We start from the raw sequence: 22134 nt of genomic DNA on the forward strand, positions 1-22134 counted from the left end.
CCAGCTCCACCCACGTGTGGACCTTTCAGAAGGCCTAGGGCTGGACTGTCTTCTCAGAACCAAGTGGGGCATGTAGTTGAGGACTCCTTGAGGAACCCTCAGGCCATGACTGGAGCACTGGGGAGGCCCTTGACTCTGTCCTACTCTGTAGCAGAGCCCTATTTTTTTCAACTTTCATCCAGCAGGGGCTGCCCTCATCCAGCCAGTTCACAGGGGCCATGGAGGTGGAGAATCAGGGGTCCTGAGTCAAGGGTTGTGAGGAATGGGTGTGAGGAGCACTGCTTTCAAAACTCCTTCCAGATCCTTGAGAAGGAATAGGTGTGGCTGGATGGGTACTAAGGAAGGGGGCAGGACGTTGCATGGCAGGCAGTTACCCTGGGCCTCGGGTTGGGGTCGATCTGGATTCATGTTTTTCAGAGTGGCACCCAGACCACCTGCATCACAACACCTGGATGATTGGTAAAAGTATAGATTCCTGGATCCCACACCTCACCAAATGTGTCCCTGGGGAGTAGAGCTTAGGAATATGCATTTTAAGCTAGCTGATGAGCTTGGGGGTTGGAGAACCTACATGGGAGCACTTGGGCACAGGGAGGGACCTCAGAAAAATCATCTTGCCAGGAGGGCAAGGGCTCCCAGCAACTTAGATCCTGCTGCTGGGATGCTTAGGCATGTGAGAAGGTCGAAAACAGGGATGGAGAAAACAAACTTTTGAGTAACAACAGATGCCACCGCCATTCTGGACAGCCCTGTGCCCAGCTGTGCTAAGCACCATGCCCACTCTGTTTTACAAAAATGAAGCTGAATTGGAGACCGTTGCACCTAGTCAGGAACATGACAGCCAGAGCCCTGTCTTACTCCCCGTCTAGTGGGCCTGCACTGTAGGCCCCACCCACGAGACATGAGTTCATCAACTAGTCTGAGGGTGTCACACACCGTATCATGAAGCAGGTGCCATTATTTTTATCTACTTGCAAGAGTAAACAGAGGCCTCTTAGCTCATGCTGGTAACATCCAAGATTTATCCAAGATCCCTTCTATCTCTATGTAGTTAGGGGATTGGGGAGTGAGGGGAAGAGCATCAGAGATGGACAGGATCCCAGTTTCAGCTACATGTCTATTTTTTATTCAATATATTAAATATATTAATCAGAAAAGTCACATACTATAAATCCAGGAAAATACACAAATATAAATGTCAGATTCTGTCATTTGTCTTTTTCCTAGAGTGAGTTTATATACATGTGGAAGGAGGGGGGGAAGAGACAAGTTGGAGGAGGTGGGTAAGGCTTGCCCCAGCGGGTAGGACCCATGGGACCCACCCACTCCCAACCCCCACTCCCATCTCAGCCTCTTCCTTCCTGTATTTACAGCAGCATTCAGCTTATTTACAGCATGGTGGTATGTGTTAAAAACTGTTTATCTTACAAAAACATGAAGGCCAGGGCTACGCTGTGGGTAAGACAAAGAGTAGGGGTCACCCCCAAGAATGCACCTCCCTCCTCCAGGGCATCAGCACCCTGCCAACCTCCCAGAGTAAGTGCAGAGGCCAGCCAGTCTGCAGCTCAAGCCCAGGCCCAGTGTGGGGGGTGCTCCAGGGACCCATGGGCCATGGGCTAAAGGCACGTGGGGTGGCATATGGGCATGCATACGCGGTGCACACATGTTCCCAGGCTGGGGTCAGAAGGGCAGTGTGTCCATAAAGATCTTGTCAACGATGGGTGGAGGGGGCACCAAGTCCTCCAACTTGAGGTAGAAGATGCGCTGCAAACCCTGGGTGCACAGGGTCCGCAGCTCAGGCAGCTTGCCCAGCAGGCGCGATAGGCAGCTGGCCGGCTGGGACTCGCCTGCCACGGCAGAGACATGCTCCTTCAGGCAGCTGGCGATACGGTTCTGCAGCTCCTCCACCCTCCGTGGCTCCTGCAGCCCATGTCGATCTGTAAGAAAGGTACTGAGTTGACCACCTATCTGAGCGCCAGCCCACCCCCAAAACCCCAACCCCTGGCCACCCCAGGTGGCTAAAATGCTGCCACTGGCCACCCCTCACGCTCCTCTGGCACTTTATAAAAGCATGTTCACACACATGAGTCCATTTCTGAGCCCCATCAGGAGCCTATAGGACAGTAATAGCAATCCTCCTCCTCATCTTCCAGGTGAGAAACTGAGGCCCAGAGAGGTTAAATGACTTCCCCAAGGCCACAAAACAGGAAGTCAGTCTTAACCAGGTTTTCTAAGCCAGCGAGTTTTCTTCTAGGTGGTTCCTAGAAGCGCTGGAGTTGAGCAGGTGTTTCAGAGGCCACTTCAGGAAAAGCTGGCCTCAAAACCCACCACTTCCTCATCAGCCCCAAATACCTTGGGTCTGTCCTCAATAGTTGGGTCCCCTGTGAAATTTAAGTGAAAAAGGGAGAGGGGCAGATTCTGGTTCTTTAAAAAATAAAAAAAGAGATCTGAAAACCTTCACATTTAACACCAAAAAGACTATCCTACATCATTGTATTTATATAAAGTATGCAGCAGACACAGCTAACCTGTCAGAGGTCAGGACGGCAGCCACCCCTGGGGAAGCTGGTGACTGGAAGGGGACACAGGAGGGGTTCTGGTGTATTGATCATGACTGCTTCTTGATCTAGGGGCTGGTTATATGAGTGTGCCTAGTTTGTGAAAATTTATCATCTGTGCACTTTGCTGTATGCAAAATAATCAGGAAGATTTAAAAAACAAGCTAAGTCCCTAGGCCACACATGCCACCTACACTGTCTGGGTCTTGGCTAGTCTGAGACAATCCACAGACTGGCTTGACCTTTGCCATCAGATGCAGCTGGGCCTCAGCTCCAGCTTGGCCGCCTACAGCTGTGTTGCTCTGAGCAAACAAATGCTTGCCCCTCTCTGCAACTAGTCACCCTCACTCCCAACATGAAGGCCCAGGAAGTGCCAGGCACCAGCCCACGGAGGGCCATGACCTTAAGCCCCAGCCCCCAACTCCCTGGGACTGGCCTGCTCACCTGTAATGAGGACAAGCGCAGAGAGGCAGGCGAAGGCAGGGACGTCGACAACCAAGCTGTGCAGGGACCGGGAAAAGGCCAGAATGCTGTCAATCCAGTCGCCAAAGCCGCGGGCACACTGCAGCCGGTGCAGCACCAAGCCAGAGCAGAAGATGAGCTTCCCCTCGGCCGGCTTAGACCTGGTGGAGGGGGACGCAGGAGGTGGTCAGGGGGCTCAAGGGCAGGGTGACAAGGGAGGGGCCTAGCGGACTTCAGGCGGCTCACCGGTAGGCCAGACGGAGGATGAAGAGCTCCAGGAAGGCTGACTCCAGCAACAGGTCCTGGTCGCCTGGAGACAGCTCGGCAAAGCCAGGGATCTTCTCGGCCCACTTGCGGATAACCTCCAGGGAACCTGAGAGCAGGTCGTAGAACTGCTGCACGTCCCCAGCATCTTCCTTCCCAAAGTGGGGCAGCACCAGCTCCTGGAACTTGGGAGGGTAGTCCGATGGGGTCAGCACCCCAAGAAGGGCCCCACGCCAAGGCCACTGTGTCATACACTTGGATGCCAGCTCCGGGGGTGAGAGAGGAGCTGAGATTCCGCCCATGCTTTTGCTTGCCAATTCCTGAATATTAACCCAGGGCCGAGGCTGCTGGAAAGAGCACATTTTTCTAATTGGCCACCTGCCCAAGGGGTACATTTTTCCATCTGGTCAGCCCAGAGGACTTCTCTTTTTTCAATTTGTCAAACTGGGGTGAGGCCTTTCCTAACATGCACAAAGGCACTGAATGTGGGATGGGTGGGGCCTCACCTTGGAGTAGTCCAGTTTGGCTGTGCTGGGCCCTGAGTCCAGGTGCGCCCGGACCAAGGAGGTGAGGAGATTGGCAGGGGATGCATCTGGGAGCTGCTTGGGCTTTGAAGGGAGCCGACCCCGCCGTCCCTTCAGGCTGTCTGTCCGGACAACTGCAGAGAAATGGGCAGGGGTGAGGAAGGGAGGGCGAGACCCAAAGAAAGGACTCAGCCCAAACTGTGCACACCAACTCTGGGAAGTACTCAAGGACCTGGGGCCCCCAGGACCCAGGGGACCCTACAGGGACCACATCCCCATAAACCAGGCAGGTGGCCCAGAGGCGGGGTGGGAACAAGGCATGCCCTCTGCTACAGCCACCAGATGTCTGGGGGACCCTGCCTGCCCTGCCCAGCTCAGGCTGGCCAGTCCCACCGGCCTGTCCTAGCCACCCACCTTCCTTCACCATGCCCACAGCCAGGCACTTCTGGAAGCGGCAGAACTGGCAGCGGTTTCGCCGCCTCTTGTCCACAGGGCAGTCCTTGTTAGCCAGACAGATGTACTTGGCGTTTTTCTGCACTGTGCGCTGGAGGGGGGGCAACACGGAACAGGCTGTCAGGGTGCGGGGTGGGGCGCGGGACGCTCAGGGGAGGGGACCATCCAGATCCTGCTGCCATCCTAGACAAAAGCGCTCTCTGTTCACAGCTATTTTTCTAACATTTGGGTGGCAGGGGAGGGAGAGATAGAGAGGTGGGGGTAGGAAGAACAAAGTCTCGGGGACACTGGGAAGGTTTCTGACTCGAGAGGAAGACCCCCCCAGGACACAAGATTAGGGGTTAGGGGCTCCCTGGCAGTCCAGACACCTGTACTTCTTAATGTGCCTGTGTCTGCGTGCCCCCTTCCCTGGGGCAGACAAGAGAGCTGATGAGGGGAGGGGTAGGACGGGAAGTGAAGCAGGCACCCAGCACTGGGACAAACACACAGCCTGTTCCCAAGTCCACCCCCAGCCCTCAAGCACCGAGCCCTCTTCTCAGATCCTTTCATCTCATGCCAGGAACATGAGTGCCTGGGGCCCCCTTCCCATCAGGACCTTGAGTCAGGGGAGGACAGGCAGAGGAAAGCCAAAGGTTGGCCATTAGAACATCCCCTCCTGGACACCCCTGCAGCCCACACTCTCTGCACATACCTCACTCCTCCTTCCATCACTCTGCAATCCCATTGGCCCCGCATGCCTCCTGCCATCTATGGGTCCCCAGGAAGGTGGCCCACCTGGCAGGCCTGGTCCCTTCCTAAAGGGCAGGACTAATTGGGAGGAGAACCCAAGGGAGGCTACTACAGACCCCACTGCGATGGGCAGCCAGCCCTGCCACACTGATAAAAGCCTGGGCCCAAGGCAGCCCAGTACCTTGAAGAAGCCCTTGCAGCCCTCACAGGTACGGACACCATAATGCTGGCATGAAGCGTTGTCCCCACATACAGCACAACGGCCCTCGGTTCCACCTGAAGCCCCACTCCGGGCCTTGGCTGAGGTCACAGGTGCATCCAGCATCCCTGGGCCGTCAAGATGTGGAGAAGAGGGCACAAGGACCGGGAAAGCCGTCGGCATGGGGTAGCTCTCTCCCTCCCCCAGCTGGTGGGTGGCTTGTGAGGGGAACAGCTTCAGGGGGCTTTGGGCCAGGTTGGGGCTGGGGCCGGTGTGGGGGCTGAAGGAAAAGAAGGCTGGCGGCTGGGGAGGGCCAGAAGCCTTGGGCAGCTGCTCTGTCCATGCCCGCAGGCCCTCATAAGTCTGGCTGGGTGAAAAGGGACCGAATGAGCCATCCCAAGGAGAGAGCTGGGGTGGCTGGAAGCTGGGTGTGGACGGTGATGGGGCTGAGCAGGGGCTGCCGTAGTAGTCAGAGCCGCTGGAGGACAGGGTCTCATCCAGTGGGCCATTCAGGGTGCCAGGGTAGCAGCCGTACACTTGGAAGTCCTCGAACTTGAAGGAAGCAGAGGCAGGGGAGGTGGCCGAGGAGGAGGATGTGGAGGATGCCGAGGAGGAGGTTGAGGAGCATGGCTGGGCTGTTCCCGGCAGCTGGTAGAGGAAGGTGTCAAACTCTCCTGTGTAGCCATCCATGAAGGTGCTGAAGCTGGGCAAGGCAGTGGGGGCAGCGGGGGCTGCCTCAGGGCTGGCCAGGTCCATGGTGGGCTTGCTGAGCTCACGGATCAGGGGGTCACTTGCCAGCTGGTCATGGGGTCCTGGGCTTGGTGCTGGTGTTCCATACTGGGCTTGGATACAGGGCATCTCTAGAAAAAAGAGGAGACCAAGGGGTGTGTGAGTTAGCGGGAGAAGCTGGAAGGCTGACCTCTAAATATAGGCCCCCAAATAGCCAGGTGGCAGAAATCCCAGGCAGACATGGGACACTGAGGTGTTAGCACCACATCCCACCTTGGAACCCAGGAATTCTAGCCCCCAACTAGAGAACCAGCTTAGCCTCCATGTCACAAAGCCCCTGGGCAGTGGTCCAGCAAGAGTGGGCTTAGTCAGAAGACCAGCCACACCCAGGCAGCCTGGGAACCCTAGGGAAGGCAGCCAGCCAGCCTTTCTCTGTTGAAACAGGGGAAAGCTGTGTTCCTCCAGCCCCCTGCCCTCCCTCACCGGGTAAGTGGTGGGTGGAAGAAGGGTGGGTGGGAGAGGCAGCCAGGCAAAGCCTTAGCTCCATCCTTGGGAGCAGATATGTTGTTCCTCCAACCTGGCATTTCTGGGAATATTCCCAGGCATGGCCCAGCCTCTACAATACCCACCTCCTCCTCCCTTAATAGTGCCTGGGAAGGATATTCTGAAAACGGAAGAAAAGCTGGGAGTGATGGCCCAGCTGCCTAAGAAAGTGGCCTAAGCAGCAAGGAGCCTGTCCCCTTTCCTCACCCCCAGCCCCACCCTACATACTGAGCAAAGCCTGCAGATCCCACAGGCATCCCAGTTCTGCCATCTGGGGATGGGCACCCACTATGTGCTGCCTGGGATGCTCCCAGAAACAGAGAGGAAGAGAGCCCAGGCCTCCTCACCGAGTCCCCTAGCTCTGCAGGGGATCTAGTAACCTGGCTCCAGATATTTAAAGGCCATATGCTCGAGGGAGGCCAGGCAGGGGCAGGAGGGAGGTGAGAACAGCCCCCTGGACTTCAAGGAGAATGGACAATCCCTAAGAGGAATTTTTCTGCTACCTCTAAAGCTCTTTTCCCTGTCATTTTTATAAGTGAATGTTTAGGAGTCAGGCAGAAGACTGGAAGTGGCTATGCAAGGAGGAGAAGGAGCCTATGGGTGGGCACATGGGAGGCATTCTGCGCCTGCCTGGGTGCCTCCATGAAGGAGAGTCTGTGCCCTGCAGGATCCAGGAGCTCAGACAAAGGGGCTCACGCCCGCCGGACCTGAGGAGCCTGAAGGAGCAGAGAGAGCATCATTCAGGGGAGAATGTTAAGTTCACACACCGACTGAACATAAACACGGAGGAGGCTCCAGGGCAGTTTCCCATCTACCTCCATGCCAGGGGTCTGCATGGAGACCCAGTGGCCTCACCAGTCGGGGAGTGGGGGCTGAGTAAGACACCAAGCTGGAACAGACAGTGCCATCATCAAGAGGGGGATAGCAGAAGGGTGCCAAGAGTGGCACCCCCTCCTGGCCAAGAGCCTAGTGAGTCCTCTGGTTCTAGCCTTTCTCCTACTTCCGTGGGCTCAGGGCAGCTCCAACCCTGACACCCACAACCACCCCAGGCAACAGCCTCGAAGCTCTGGCTCCAGCCACCCTGCAGCAGTGGACCCCAGCAGGTAGCACCTGTGAGAGATGAGGGTCGCCTGCACTAGGACAGCATGTGCAGGAATGGTGTTGGGGTGGAGGAGAAAAGGTGGCAGCCACACACGGCTGGGCATTCCAGCTTTACTCAAATCCTGTTTCTCTACTTGGACGTCCCACATCCGGATCAACACCAACCAACCTATCCTCCACCCCCCTTCGTTCAGGTACTTAACAACACAAGATATGGACCTACACCTAGACACAAGGTGGAGGTGACAGGGAGCAGTCACACAAGGAGGAGGAAGGGGCGGGGTTGAAGGAGGGAGCGGGGAGAATCCGGCTTCAGGCAGGTCCTGGCAACAATGTGGTTTGCACCTGTTATGCTGAACAAGCCTCAGGCTGCACCCTACCTGTATAATCCAACGGGGACTATTGAGGGAGCAGAAGGTGGGGGTAGGGTGGCGCACAGGTGATCAGCAGTAGGGCTGGAGTGTGAAGCTGGGGGGTTATTCTCCAGGTAGTACCCCACCAGAGACTCCGTTAGCCACTCCCATCCAGGATCCCTAAGGACCAGGGTTTCCATATACTCCCTCCCGTCCTCCCTCCCTCTCTCTCTCCCCCTTATACACACACACACACACACACACACACACACACACACACACTCTCTCTCTCTCTCTCTCTCTCTCTCTCTCTCTCTCTCTCTCTCTCTCTCTCTCTCACTCACTCACTCACTCACTCACTCACTCACACCACGGGATCCAAGCTATAGCTAAACAATCTTCCCTGTACTTCCAGAGACCTTGCCCTGTGCCCCTAAGACTCCTTTGGTCCAGCACAACCAGCAACCCCTCCACAGCTGAGCCACCAACGCGGTCATTTCCTTCAGCGATCCAGAGGTCTCTTAATAAAGTTCAGGCATAAACTTCAGGCTGGGGATCTCTGCAAACTAAGCCACAGTCTCTGAAGTGTTAAGAAAACAAGTAGGGGCATTGGGAGGGGGCTGACAAGCTGGGGGAAAGGAGACTCAATCATGGCAGGAGTCGGACGGATCCCAGCAGCTGAAACTCTATGTACCTTTCCCCCCACTGTACTGAGACCCCCATGAACACCTCCTGACAAAGAACCGTGTGCCCACTTGGGCACCCTGGGAGACTAAACTACAGCCAGCCTCCTATTGGACAAGTCCTCATCCTGACGCCAACCGTAACCCCCTGCGGGTTCCACCTTGCACGACACTCCTCCTCCCCCCAGGCCTAGTGAATCGAGTCTGTTCTGGGTCCTCGCCCCCTGCCCACCGGTCCTCCCCCCCAACGCTAGCGCTGCACCCTACACCCGCCCTCCTGCACGCTGACCCTACAACATCCTTTCTGCTCGCGCGTACACCCTTCTCCTTCATGCAACACCCCTAAAACACAAAACAGAGCCCTGCTGAGATGCACGCCTCCGCGGGGCACCTACCCGGCTGGTTCCTGCTCCCCCTGCCCGAGACCAGCGTCCCGAGTCGCAGCCTGGTCCCGCGTGCGCTCCCACAGTAATACACACTCTCCCAAGGTTCGCAGCCTCCACCACTGGGGCTCCCCGACCGAGCCCGACCCTCCTCTTAAGCGCTCCGTGACGCACGCGGAGGGGCGGGGGCGCCACTGACGCACGCGGCCCGGCGAGCTTTGGCCATACAAGGGCGCGGGGGGCGGTGCGGTTCCGGCGGGAGGAGGCCAGGGGGAGGCGCGGGGACGGGGAGCCCGAGGGGGCGGGGCGAGAGGGGGGCCCGGAATGTCTGCGCGCGTGACGCACGCGGGGTTCCATTGACGCAGGGAGAGCGGATTGTTTGATCTATAAATAGTTGCCTCGCGCCCGCCGCGCTGGCTAAAAATAGCAGCTCGCGGACTCCCGAGGCTCCCCACGCCAGACCCAGGACCCAGCCGGGGGCCCCCAGGTCCGAAATAACCGGTTCCGAAGGCCAGAGCCCGAGAAGAGGGCGCTGTAGAGCCACGGCCGCGGGGCTTCCCCAGACGAGGATCTCCTCCGGCTGTTCCCGGGAGCCACGACTGCGCCCAGTGACTCCGGCCCCCTCCGCGCCCAGCTTCTTCCCAAGCCCTCCCTGGAGGCCTGGGAGTTCGCCTTCTGCCGCTGCTGGTTGGTCAGGGCAGGCTTGGGGCCAGAGTGGACAACTCTGGGACACACCCCGGGGAACCTGCGCCCCCACCTCAGCGTGGGGCACCGCCTGTGCACTTGACCCGTCTTCCCCAGCAGGTCTCATGCTGAGGTTGCTCCAAGGACATCAGTCACAGCCACCTTCTCCCTAATTTTCTACCCCCAATTTCCCATGCAAAGTACCTTCCGGAGGGCAGGGATTTGCCAGGCCCCAGTTGGGCCAAAGGGCCCTGCTCCACACGCTGAACTTGAATTCTCACCAGTCCGTTTCCCAGTCTCTTACAGAGCAAATGCACTCTAGTTGGGAAATTACCGAATTTCAGAACCGGGTGGAGCCTGAGAGATCATTTGGAATTGTGTCAACTCTTCCCCATTTTATAAATAAACAGGCTCAGAGAAATAATGGCACTTGCTCAAGGTCACACAGCAAGGTAGTGGCACACTGCACGGAACCCAGGGTCACTGCATCTCTAAGGGATCTCTTCATGCCCTCCCCTGTCCGTGACTACAGAGTACCCACACTCCCTCCTCACCCCTGCACCTGTGGAGAGGGCGGCTCTGACCTGACCCACGCAGCAGAAGGAGCCTTGGCAGCGTGTACCAGGCTGCAGCCACCTGGAGTTTTCTCCCACCTTCTGCCCCAAGCCTGGGGAGCCCTCACCCTTTAGGTAAGAGGGGAAGGAAGAGGGACTAGTATTTATTAGGAGAAGAGAGCCCCCCAACACACAGTGGGTCCCTAGCCAGCCCCCTTCTCCCCTGTAAATCAACATGAGGAATTTGTGTTTTCTTGGTGCCCAAGCCCACAGCCCCATTCGGATCATCCTGCAGCTCTTCCTTCTACCCTTGAGGCAGTTCCCACTCCTCACCTCCCGTCTCAGGTTTCCCATACCCTTGTCTCCAGCTCCCACTTCTGCCCACCCAAAGGTCCCACCAGGACCTCCAACTTCAACCATTCCAGACAGAGCTTGTCATCTCTGTACTCCCTGCCCTCCACCCCATCTCTGCTCCTGATGCCCCACGTGCAAATTTTCATCTTTTCCTGAAGTTCTATTTTGGAACATCTTTGGATCCCTGGTTTCTACTACCAGCCACAGCCCATGCCACACTGATGCCTGCAGGCAGCAGACCAGCCAAGGGAGGCCAGAGACTTCCCCTTCTCCTTGCCCACACCCACTAAGAAAACTGCCCCTTAACCAGCTTGTTCTCTTCGCAAATCCCACTGTCCACCTCAGATGGAGCAGTCTTCATGTAACACAATCTCATTCCGTGATCTGGTCAGAACTTGCCCCAGCTTCCCCACTGCAGCATAAAATCTCAAGGTGGACCAGTCTTCAGAAAGCTCTGGCTTTTCCCAAACCATTTCCCAGAGACCCTTGAAGGCCACCTGGATGAAGGTGAAGTATGAGCAGAATGTGAATGGGATCCATCCAGGATCCCCACCCCACCTCGGCCAAAGTTTTGTTTTTCTTTGTTTTGGGCTTTTGCATAAGATTTTGCTTAGAAAAAGAAAGGATTCCACAGCTAAAAAGGCTTGAAACCACTGATATAATTCATGTCCTCCCATTCTGCGTGTTGGAAACCAAAGGCTCCCCGAGAAGCTGCACGTTGCTCAGGAGCACACAGCAAGCCTGGCTGGTGGAAGCAGCTCCAGCTATATCATGGGCTGGCTTCCCACCTGGGCCCCTACCCTGCCCTGGGATGCCTTCCTCTGAAAATAAAAACAAGTTTAAATATGTTAGCAAAAGAGGATTAGCCAGGTCAATGTTCTTCCCTCCGTCCCTCACCAGCAAAACAGGTGCATTACCTGTGGCTTCACCAATCTGTGCGCACTCAAGCCCAGCCTTTACAATTCTTTGAGAGTTGAGGTAGCCTTAAGCCCTAGTACCCTCCTTTCCTTCCCACTGCCTGCCACCGATAAATAGCAAAACACCTTCCCTGTCTTCCTTTGGGGTCAGCCCTCCCAGGAGCCCCAGGGAACATTAAGTGTGGCAAGCTGCCCAAGGCCCTGGCCTACATTTCCAAATCTCAGCATTTAGCCTCTAGATCTGTGCCTGCAGCCCAGGCCCCATCCCCCTGGGATGTTCAGGTTTGGAGACTGCTATCTGGCTGCCCCAGAGGCCGAGGGAGGGGGAGGCACCTGCAGCTACCACCCAGCCAGGCTTGTGGAGGCAGGGGATGCAGGGGGGTGGGGTCTGAATGCACTACACTCTGAAAATAAATACAGAGATAGGCAGAGTCCCTCTGTGGAAACTCAGCCAGGGCCACTCATTCAGGTCTCCATGTGGCGCACCTAGCCTAAGACAGAGGGGAGAGAGGCAAGAGGAGCTTGGGCCCCCAGACTTCATCCCTGCTGGCCAGAGGCCCTCTGGCGAGCACAGCTTGAGGTTCTGAGGGGCATGGAATCAGGCTAAGGTGGAACTCTGGGGTACAACTGATGCAGATTTTAGGAGACCTAAGGCATAAATGGTCCCAGGCTGGAGAAAGAATCCCAAGGAAACCCCCCCAAAGTCCAGCCTTCAAGAGCAAGGTCAGAGTGAACAGCTCCCTGTTGGGGAGGTGGGGCTAGGAGGGGACAGGTAGCAATGGGAGCGGTATCCAGAACTAGAGGCAAGGACCAGAAGGAAAGCAGGGAGAGATGTTTTATTGGAGACAAGAGAGAACTGCCCCCATAGGGCTCCCACCATCTGCCCTCATCACCCACCTCCCCCCTGCCCCCATATAAGAACCTTGGGTTAAACCTTCCCACTACCCGCTGGACACACTGCTCCTCTTCCTCCCTGCTCTCCTACTCCTGCTGATCCTCCTGCACATCAGATCATATGCCACCCGTTGGTCCAGCCTAACTCTTAATAACAAGCACCTTCTCACCACAGGGTGGGTGTCATGGTGAATACCAATCAAGGGCCAGACCTCAGTCCAGGGTACTTCACATGGATTCTTCCACTTAGCCCTCTCCCCAACCTTCTAGGTTTAGAATCACCCACATTTTATAAATGTGGCAATGGAGGTTCAGAAGCAGAACTGAAACTCAAGTATACTAACTCCCAGTTTTGTGCCCTCAACTCTGAATTCCAGAGACTGTGGCTTCTGATCCTGTTGGCCTTGATCCTTGTAAGTGCACCACAGAATCAGGTACACACACAACCTATAAACTGCTATAAATAAATAAAAGTGGCACCTGTAGATACAGCTGTGCAGTGAGGGGTCTTCTCTGGAACTGAAGCATTCCAGGTCCCAACCTGGATTTTGGTAATCTGTGGGTTCACCCTGGAAAAGTCATCAAGCTATATTCCTAAAATTTCACACCTATGATTTGTGCCCTTTTTTTTATGTATGTTTTCAAAAATAAAAGTGTATTTTAAAAACTGCCATGCCGATGGGAAAGGCATATTTACTCAAAGGGATGCAAATGCTGCTGAAATTTACAGACTACAAAGTCAAATACATTTCTGAAATCACAGAGAAACAGTGGCTGTTTCTCATTATGTATTTATTCTATCAACACATACTCAGAACCCAAGTACAGTTAGGAGAGGCTACAAAACCTGACATTAGAGAGGGTCCTCAGAAAACAGTGTGTTTTCTGAACTACTCACTAGGCCCCTACCCTTCCTAGTCAAATCTTACGGGGCCCAGTGACTTATCATGTGCTAACTCATCACTCCCCCACCAACGTGTGAACACAGGGCCAGGCCCTGCCTCCTCCATCTTGGCAGGGGACCATTCCTGTATCTTCAACAGTGAGTACCCCAGGGCAGGTCCCCAAGCAGCCAATGTCCATCATCATTCCCCAGCATAAAGGGTGGGCCTGGAGTTGGGTAAACATGGGATGGAGGAAGTGGAACTGCACAGCCCCCTTCCCAGGCCGCTCACCCGTTTGCCCCCCACTTCCCTTGCTGAGCAGAGGGCAGGAACTTGCCCTACTTTCACCAAGACCATTCCCACCCATAAGCCTCCAAACCCTTCCCTTCCCTCAGGGTGGGCAGAGGGAATGAGCTCTGCCTCCTCCTCCCTCTGAGAAATGGCCACGGGAGCTTCCCCTCTTCTGCCCCAGGACCTACAGACAGTCCTGACCCAGCCACTTCCTCTTCCTGCCCAGGCAGCGGACAGGGGGATTTATGCTGTGAGCAGGGAAGCAAGGCCTACTGCCCCAGGGGGCTTCCCATAGACAGCTCTGGGAACTAAGGATATAGGGTCAGGCTCAAGCCTCCAGTTCAGATCTCTTGGCCCTTACCGCGGGCCTACCATCATCAGACATGTTGTTTCCTCCTGAAAACAGGCTCCCAAGGATGCAGGAAGGTCAGCCCCTGCCCTCACCTCTCATCTCAGCCTCCATCAGGGGCAAAAGATGGAGAAGCTCTCAGAGGCATCTCTGACCAGGAGCCAGCAAGCCTGGCATGTGACCTGGGGCCAGTCCCTTGCTCTCTCTGAGACTGTTTCCTCACCTGCCCAGTGCAGACCTCATGGTCCTGGTCCTGTGAGAATTCAGTTCACTAAGGGAAGAGGGAAGCTCATCAGTAAAATGGTGCACTGCCTGGGGTCCTGGACTCTAGGGACCTGCAGCAAGATCCTGGGGTGGGCAGGGGTCAGGCAGGGAAAGGAGACACCAGGGTCCTCAGTTCACCTGGGAAGTCAGTGCCCCTCTTCTTCAAGAACTAGAGATAATCAGTAACCCCATCCCCGTCTCTCCCCACCCAGGGCCAAGTGAAAGGAAATGAGAGTGTGCCCAGAAACGTGGGTCCACCCGGCCAGGAAAATTCTAGACATCGTGTGCAGCAGGTGCTCAATTAATACTCAGGAGAAAGCTTTTGAGTTAAGCAGGTCAGGCCTCTCTCCACAAAGATTACCTGTAGTCCAGTGATTTCTCAACCCTCATCCCCCTCTCACACCAGAAGAAATTAACATACAGCATAAAGGAATAAAATCAGGCTTCAGGAAGAAGACAGAGCTGGAAAAAGGCAGACAAGATCATGAGTGGTTCAGGAAAGGTTGGCCCACGCCTCATTTGCAACCTCCTGAAATCTCTTTCCCTTTCCACAGCCCTCAGTCTGCTCAGCTCCTGGCCATCTCCTCCTTTCTCCACCCTTGGAGGGTCTCCCGCCACCCTGCAGAAGACCAACACCCACCAAATTCTCCTGCCCCTGCCCAAGGTCTCCACCCAGCCTCTTTGGGCAAAATCTCAAATTCCAAAATAAAACCCTCCGATAACGAGCCCCAGCCGGAAAGACTGATGCATTTTCCTATTGTTAAAGTATTTTTAGTCACAGGCTCTGGATTCGTTTAGAGACTCACGTTCAGAAAGGGAAAAAAAAATTTTTTTTCAAGAACTGAGAAGGAAAGCACAAGAGCCTCCCACGTAAGAAGCTGCCACTTATTCCATGCTGGCTGAAGCCCCTGGCCTGGGGCCGGGGGAGCATGTTTGTGGCAAATGGTTGGCGGACCTGCCAGACCTTGCTCCAGCTCTGCTTCTCAGGCAGCAAAAGCAGCTGGGAAGCCAGGCAAGAAGAGCAGGGCAGGGCCTGAGGGCTCAGGGAGGACAAGTCCTGGGTTCAGCCCCCTGGTACCAAACAGCTGCGCTCTATTGAGGGACCAGTGCTGAGGTGCCCTGATGGACACCCAGCTCACTAGCGTCCTTCTCCTGCCTGACAAGGCTGGTGCCTCATCCAGACCAACTGACAGGAGAGCAGGATCGAGATCCTGCTGGAAATCTCTGAGACAGGAGAAAGATGGACCACCTATCTGTTTCCACATCTCCCAGTTCTCAGTCACAAAGTCTTCCCAAGTCCAACTTCCATCATCCTACTGGGGTCAAGCCTTTACTCTCACTCCTCAGGAGGGTCAGCCACCCTTGCTTCCTCCTCCTTCCCTCTCCTCTCAAGCCCCCTAAAACCACGACATAGACAGTCACAATGGCAAAAGATTCAAACAGCCCAGCCCCTGTGCCTTAGTTTCCCCATTCGTAAGACTCACCAACTTCCTCCTCACGATCTGCTTTGACTCTCAGAGATCCTGGACAACCTCACCAGGGAGAATCGGGTGGTCGGGGGCTCTTCCTGGCAAGCTCAGGGAGCCCTGTGGGAAGAGCCCTGACTGCCCAATCAGCCCGTCCTGCCCGGCTGCTCTGTGCACCAGCTAAGGAGGCTCAGGACATGGAGCTGTCTCCAAGCCAGCATGTCCTCCTCTGTTTATATAGCTGAAACCAGAGCTGGCCTCTGGGGACAGAAGGAGATGCCTTGGGGCCCTCTTGGCTGAGGTCTGACTTTGGCCCAGGTCGACAAGAGCCCAAAATAGTCAGCTGACGGGAGCCCCAGCATGAGCGTGACCCTGGCTCAGGCCCAAGCCTGGCAGACAGGTGCCCACGTCACAAGACCAGCAGCTACAGCACTCATGGGCCTCAGTTGGCAGCTCCTGAGGGTGGCCTTGGCAGTGTATCTGGCATGGGAGCCCCACCCAATCAACCACCATCACCCAGACAACAGGATGAAACACAAGAAATTCTGCCCATGGGTGCCCCTGTGTATTCAGAGGGGAGGTTGGGCAGGTCTGGGCTGTGCATAGAGGCGAGGGTCAAGTGGAGGGAAAGACACCTGGTCCACTGCTGTCACCTTCATTCACGTGCTTCTCAGTCCAGATCTACCAGGGACACCTGCCTCTCCCACTTCTAGTAATTCCTACCCCTACCCCCAGTCCAAGGTTGGTGGCACAGAGCCTGCTGCCCGCAGAAGGCCGGGTGCACATCAAGCACAGCCCCAAAACAGGAGGCCCTGCTTTCCAGGGCTTCCCCTTATTCCATCCAGGCTCGGACTAGACACCCCATCCTCCCCATCCCAGGCGCCTGTCTGGGACTCTTTGCACCCTAAACACCAACTCCACACGAGGCAACAGTGTTTGACGGTCTGGGGGAGACACTGAGCCAGCTCCTTCATGCAGGGACCTCTTGAGGCCTGAGGGGGGCTCATGCTCAGAGATGGCCCTCTGTTCTGGGGAAGGAAGAAGGGAATCACCAGGTCCCTGTCTGGGATGCCAGGTTGATCTCCAGCTCCCTCAGGCAAACACGGTAACTAAGACCATGGGCGCCCTTCGCCCCATCCCAGTATCTCAGGTCCTAGGGAAAGGCCTGGTGGAAATTCCATTCCCACGTTCCACCCATCACCCACAAATCAGCTTGTGCCTTCTCTAGAGCATCCTCAGACAAGGAAGGTGTGTCTTCCACCACCAACCAAGCCTCTGGGCTTGCCCGGATTCCAGGAGACTTGGATTCTAAGCTTCGCTCTACTGTTCTCACTGTAGACCTTCTCATCTCTGTAACTCAGTTTCTTCCTCCATAAGAGGATGAGATGAGCTAGATGGCCAAGGATTCCTCTGGCTTTGGTCACAAGTCTGGGATTTTCCCTCAGGGATGTTGGAGGAATAGTAGAGGGTCTGTCCCTGTCCTCTGTCGGATCCTCCCCATCCATAGAGGAATCTCCACATACCAGACCCCACAGGACCTACAGGCCTGCCATAGTGGGGAGGGGGTGGTCCCAGCCTTCCCTCTGTGCATTCCCCTGGTGCAGTATCTACACCCTAGAAACAAGCCAGCTGCCTGTCTCCCATGTCTGCCCCACCATGCTCCTAGCCCAGCCTTGAGCTATCCACCCCCAAGCCATCAGTTTCCTATAACCAGGCACCTGCTGTCTTGGGAGCAGCTGCCATCCCCCCAGATCCCTCAGCCTAACCTGCTAAGAAAATCAGGCTTCCCCCTTCCCCACCCCCATATTACCCCACCACTGAAGAAATCAGATCTCCCCACCCTGAGCAGAAGTTTGCCTGCCATCTCTGCAGGGGATCCCCTCCACCCTCCAAACCACATCCGCTCTGGGCAGCTCCTACCCACCTCTGCCCCTCCCCCACCCCCAACTCCACCTGCTTGGGGGCCCCAAGGGTGTACAAAGGACAACAGCAGAGCACTTACCACTATGGATGGACCCACAGACCTTGCACAACTCTCAACCATCCCTTGGGCCTTCAAGGCTTGGCAGGAACAGGGACACCAGGGAGGGGCAGGGGCTGGCCTCTGTCCATGGTGGAGGCCTACAGAGGGAGAGTCAGTGTAAGTGAGGAGAAACCAGCCAGCAGAGACAGTCTCTGGAGACAGCATAGCCAGGGAACACAGGAGTGGGAACAGGGGCAGGACCCAGGCTACAAGGCGGGATGAACCAAAGACCTCTCTGGACTGGGCATCAGCGCCTGCTGCCCACACTCCCAGGGATGAGTGGTGTGGCCAGGAGTTGCTGGCAGTATCTGGGGCACCTCAGAGTCATGGACATACATGCCAGTGCCCAGTCCCCAGCCTCACACCCCACTCCTGGGTAGGAGGTGCCTTAATCCAGCTCTCAACCCCCCAAAGTACACAAAAGGGCATTTTGTACACAGAGAAAAGGGAGTTATTATGAAGACGGAGCAGAATACCTCTTCTATCCTTAAGTGGCTACAACTTGGCCCCCTGAAGCCTCAGAGGCCCCCACAGGGACAGGGGCTCCATGCCCCCATGTCCAGGTAGCCCAGCCTTCTAACCAGAGCAATGGGGACCCTCAGGAAATCTTCTGTGAAGGGACTCCAGTTCCAAGACAAGAAGGCCCAGCTTGGAGTAAAATGATTAAGAGCCTGGATGCTGGATCCCAGATGCCCCAGAACAAATCCTGGCTCCATCACCTGTAACTCTGGGCAAGTTACATAACCTCTCTGTGCCTCATACTCCTCATCTATCAACATGGAATATGTGACTAGCATCTCCAAAATTTACAACCATAGGGTTCCCATCAGGCTGAAAATGAGTTAATAGTGTAAAAGACTTAGAATAGTACTGGATACGCATACGTGCTATCATTACTAGGAAAACCTAATTGAGGACACATAAAAACCTGACCCTGGTTCCTACTCCAAGCCACTTCCAGGCACCTGGCCTCTACTTCTGCAGCCAATTGTGTGTGCCACCTCTCCAGCCTCTTCAAGCTCTGCCCCTGACCCGTCCCCACCAATGCCAAAGCCCCCTTCAGCCAGGACACCCCAGACCCACATCTCTCTTTCCCTTTTCCCACCCTTATTCAACCCTCTCCTCTCTCAATTGGGCCTGCAGCATGAGGGCAGTACCAGCCAAGGCTTGATCTTTCCTGGTTATTGGGTGGACCCTTCGGGCTGAGATGAGGTCTGGGAAAAAGGGAAGCAGATGTTCCCGCGCTGGGGGTAGAGGGAGGAAGGAGGCCCCCAGAGGGTGGGTGCTGGGCTTCCTCACCCTCCTGACCTCTGCCTCAGGCTCCATGGCTAAGGGGAGCTCCTCTGGTCCATGGTACCCAGATTCTCCTCTTACAGAGCTACCAGCACCACCCCGAACAATGTCCCTGAGGGTGTAATGGGGAACAGGGAGTGAAGGGCACAGGTGAGGAGGGGAGGGCAGTCTGGAACATCAGGGGGCTTCCAACCCCGAAGAGAAGGCAAAAGCAGGCTTCAAACCTGCCCAGGCCCACAGGCTACACCTGCTTCCCAAAATGACGCTGTCATCCTTCCATGCTCCAAAAGCAGGTCTGCAGTCAGGCCCTATCCCCACCCAACCCTACCCCCAACCTTTCCCCTTTCTCCATACCAGCCCACAGCTGAAAAGGAAGAGTAGGGAGGGCCAAACACCTCCTACCATGGTCAGGCCCAACCTGGGTGCCGAGATCTTCCCTACCTGTGTCTGAGAACAGGGCTAGAGTCAGGGACCCAGATGGTGTCCAAAAAGTGACTTAAAACATCTTAGAGCAGAACTCTGACTCTATCTCCTGTCCCAGATCAAAATTCCCTCCACTACAGCCATTCCACAAGTATTTACTGAGGCCTTATTGTGAGCCAGGCAGTGAGCCACAAACAGTGGGAGACCCAAGGAGTAAACCAAGATCCCTGGACCCAGGGCCATTAAGATGGGGGAATGAATCAAGGTCAATTACAATCAGCACTGTGCAGAGGGCAAACCCAAGGCTGTGTGTGCTTGGAGGAAGGGAAAGTGATGCCCTGCAAATGTAGCAGGAGCATCCAGCCAGACCTCAGTCCAGCTCCCACTCCCCCTCTTCACTGTGTTCCAGCCACAGGGGCTTTCTTTACCCGCTCAGGGCCTTTGTGTTGACTGTTCCCTCTGCCAAGAAAGCCATTTCCTGGCGTGTCGGTATGACTAGCTCCTTCTCTTCAATCAGGTTTCCATTCCAATCTCACCAACTCAGAGAGCCTCTACCCCCACCTTGCCACGTTAACCTATTTTTATTATCTCCATAGGACTAAGGCTGTTCATTTGCTCAGCTGTCTGTCTCTACGAGTGCAGAGTGTTCAGTCCCTAAAACAGAGCTCTGCACTAGCAGGTGCTCAGTAAGGATTTGTGGAACAGGGAGGAGAAGAGGACTCAGGCACACCTGCAGCGGAACTGGGCTGGGGTGAGAGCCAGCTAGTCACTTGGCAAGAGGGGGGGAGGACACTGCAGCTAAAGAGCTGTCCCTTCCATCTGGAGGCAGATCCGAAGCCTGAGGGTTCGTCCCTATGATGGGTCAAACCCTGAGTCCAAGAGCCCTAGCCCTGGACCCCAGAGAGCATGGGTCCATCCAAAACCTCCTTCTTCCCTTCCTATCAAGTATTTGAGTCTTTTCTTAGCTAAATTCCTCCTGACAAAGGAAGATGGCAGACAGACCCTCTGCAGCCCCAATGACCTCCTGGATATAAGCTCTGCATTGGCCAATGTCCCCACCCAGAAATGGGCATATTACTATTATTACAGTAACAGCAGCAGCTAATATCTATTGAACGCTATGTGCTAGATACATTACTAAGCACTTTACATACATTTTCTCATTTCAGTCTCACAACACTCTGAGGAAGACATTATTATGAACATTTCACCAATGAGGAAACTAAGGCACAGAAATGTTAAGCAACTTGCCCAAGGTCACTCAGCTTGGAAGTGGCACAACTGCTATCAGAACCCAGTCAGGGAACCCAGAGCCAGGCATCCCTCTTCCCCCTTGGACCTGTTTAGTGCTTAGAGGCCTCAGATGGCACACAGCAGTTGGTCCTGGGCTGCTCGGCCTTTGAGCCACACACTAGACCTGACCTCCTGAACTAATTTTCTTCACTCCAGTACAGGCCTCAACATTTAAAATCAGTCACATTCATCTGATAAGTCTTGGTTCATTCTTCTGCCTGCTGCCATTATTTGGCATATGACTTTATGGTACTATGCACTTGCCTCTCCTCTCAGCTCTGGGCCACTACAATGAGTCATTGGCTTCCCTTCTAAGGCTTCACCCAAGTCACTGATCTAAACACTCACTTGGAGTGGGCCTAGGACCAAGCCCAGAGCCACCATTGAAGCCCCTGTCCAAGCTGTTATCAGCCCTGGGCCATCAGCACTCGTTGGGCATAACCGTTGTGAACCTATATACCTCTGTCCCTAATATTAGCCCCAAACCCGAGTCACTACTTCACTGTAAACCACTGTGAATACCACCTCTGCAGCATTTCTAATCCCTGACTCCAGCAGACCCCTACAGGCTCGGTTTCTTGTCCCAGTCCCACGAAGGGCTGGGCAATTCCGGTCCCTCCCGGATCAGCGTCCTGGCAGCGGGGCTCCCGAACTCCTGGAACCCAGTCCCCGCAGCCGGCGGGGAAATGGAAGGAATTTCTCCAGACTGGCCACCTCCAGCGCCCCTCGCGGGCCAAACCCCACCCTTGGAGGAGAGAAAGGGCTGGCCGCCACTCTTGGGGGCTGACTCTGAGGAGGCAGGTTCCACTGGGAATCCAGTCCCTCCTCCCACAGCCCCGTTTCCAAGCAGGGGTCCCAGTGCGACCCCAGCGTACCCCGGTGCACCCCAGAGACCCCATTCTACCTGGGCCTGTCCCGGGGACCACCTCCACGCCTCCGCAACGGCCCCTTACCTGGCCCAGCGATCTCGTCTCGCCTCTCCACCCCCGCCTTCCGGGGTCGCGCACCGGCCGGCGGGGAGCTGCTCTGTACCGCAGCGGCGTCCATGCCGGGAGGCCGGGGGTCGCCGCGCCGCACTGGGCCCCCTACCAGTTCCGCCGTCGCCGCCTTGCGCTCCTGCAGCAGCGCTGCCGCGGCTCCACGCCCGCCGCCCCCGGGAAGGCCCCCGCCCCGCAGTTCCGGCCGCGGCCGCGCCCCCGCCCCCCGAGCCCGGGCCGCCCGCGCCGAGGTCCCAGGCCCGGGCGCGCCTCCCCCGGCGGGCGGGCGGGGACCGTGACGCGCGCCCATTGACGTCTCCGGAATCCCGGCGGCGGCGGCAGACGCAGCCTCTTCAATGGGGCTAAAAATAGTGGCGCCCGGAATAGCGCGAGCGCCCCGCCCAGCCCCGCGGTCCCCTCTCCCCAACACACGCGCCGCACGCCCCGTTACATAACCGGCCTCGCCGCAGCGCGGCCTGGAAGCTGT

At 56.0% G+C, this 22134-nt stretch overlaps 1 protein-coding gene across 7 annotated transcripts; it reads right to left on the bottom strand.

Moving 5' to 3' along the window:
- Positions 1 to 1103: 1103 nt before the first annotated feature.
- On the bottom strand, positions 1104 to 21822 carry NR4A1 (nuclear receptor subfamily 4 group A member 1). 7 transcript variants are annotated; one of them, XM_017662140.3, is made up of 8 exons: positions 21624 to 21761; positions 17641 to 17759; positions 5172 to 6049; positions 4223 to 4352; positions 3791 to 3942; positions 3267 to 3631; positions 3003 to 3181; positions 1104 to 1937 (listed from the first exon to the last, which is right to left on the bottom strand). In XM_017662140.3, exons 3-8 carry the CDS (start codon positions 6045 to 6047, stop codon positions 1681 to 1683), a joined length of 1959 nt encoding a protein of 652 aa, XP_017517629.1. In that variant the 5' UTR covers positions 6048 to 6049; positions 17641 to 17759; positions 21624 to 21761; the 3' UTR covers positions 1104 to 1680. The 7 variants fall into 7 exon arrangements, with proteins under 7 accessions (XP_017517629.1, XP_036848304.1, XP_036848303.1 ...); XM_036992409.2 differs by lacking the exon at positions 17641 to 17759 and having other exon boundaries at positions 3267 to 3628; positions 21624 to 21822; XM_036992408.2 differs by lacking the exon at positions 17641 to 17759 and having other exon boundaries at positions 21624 to 21822.
- Positions 21823 to 22134: the final 312 nt, after the last annotated feature.

The sequence above is a fragment of the Manis javanica genome, chromosome 10 (genome assembly GCF_040802235.1).
Source record: "Manis javanica isolate MJ-LG chromosome 10, MJ_LKY, whole genome shotgun sequence".
NCBI lineage: Eukaryota > Metazoa > Chordata > Mammalia > Pholidota > Manidae > Manis > Manis javanica.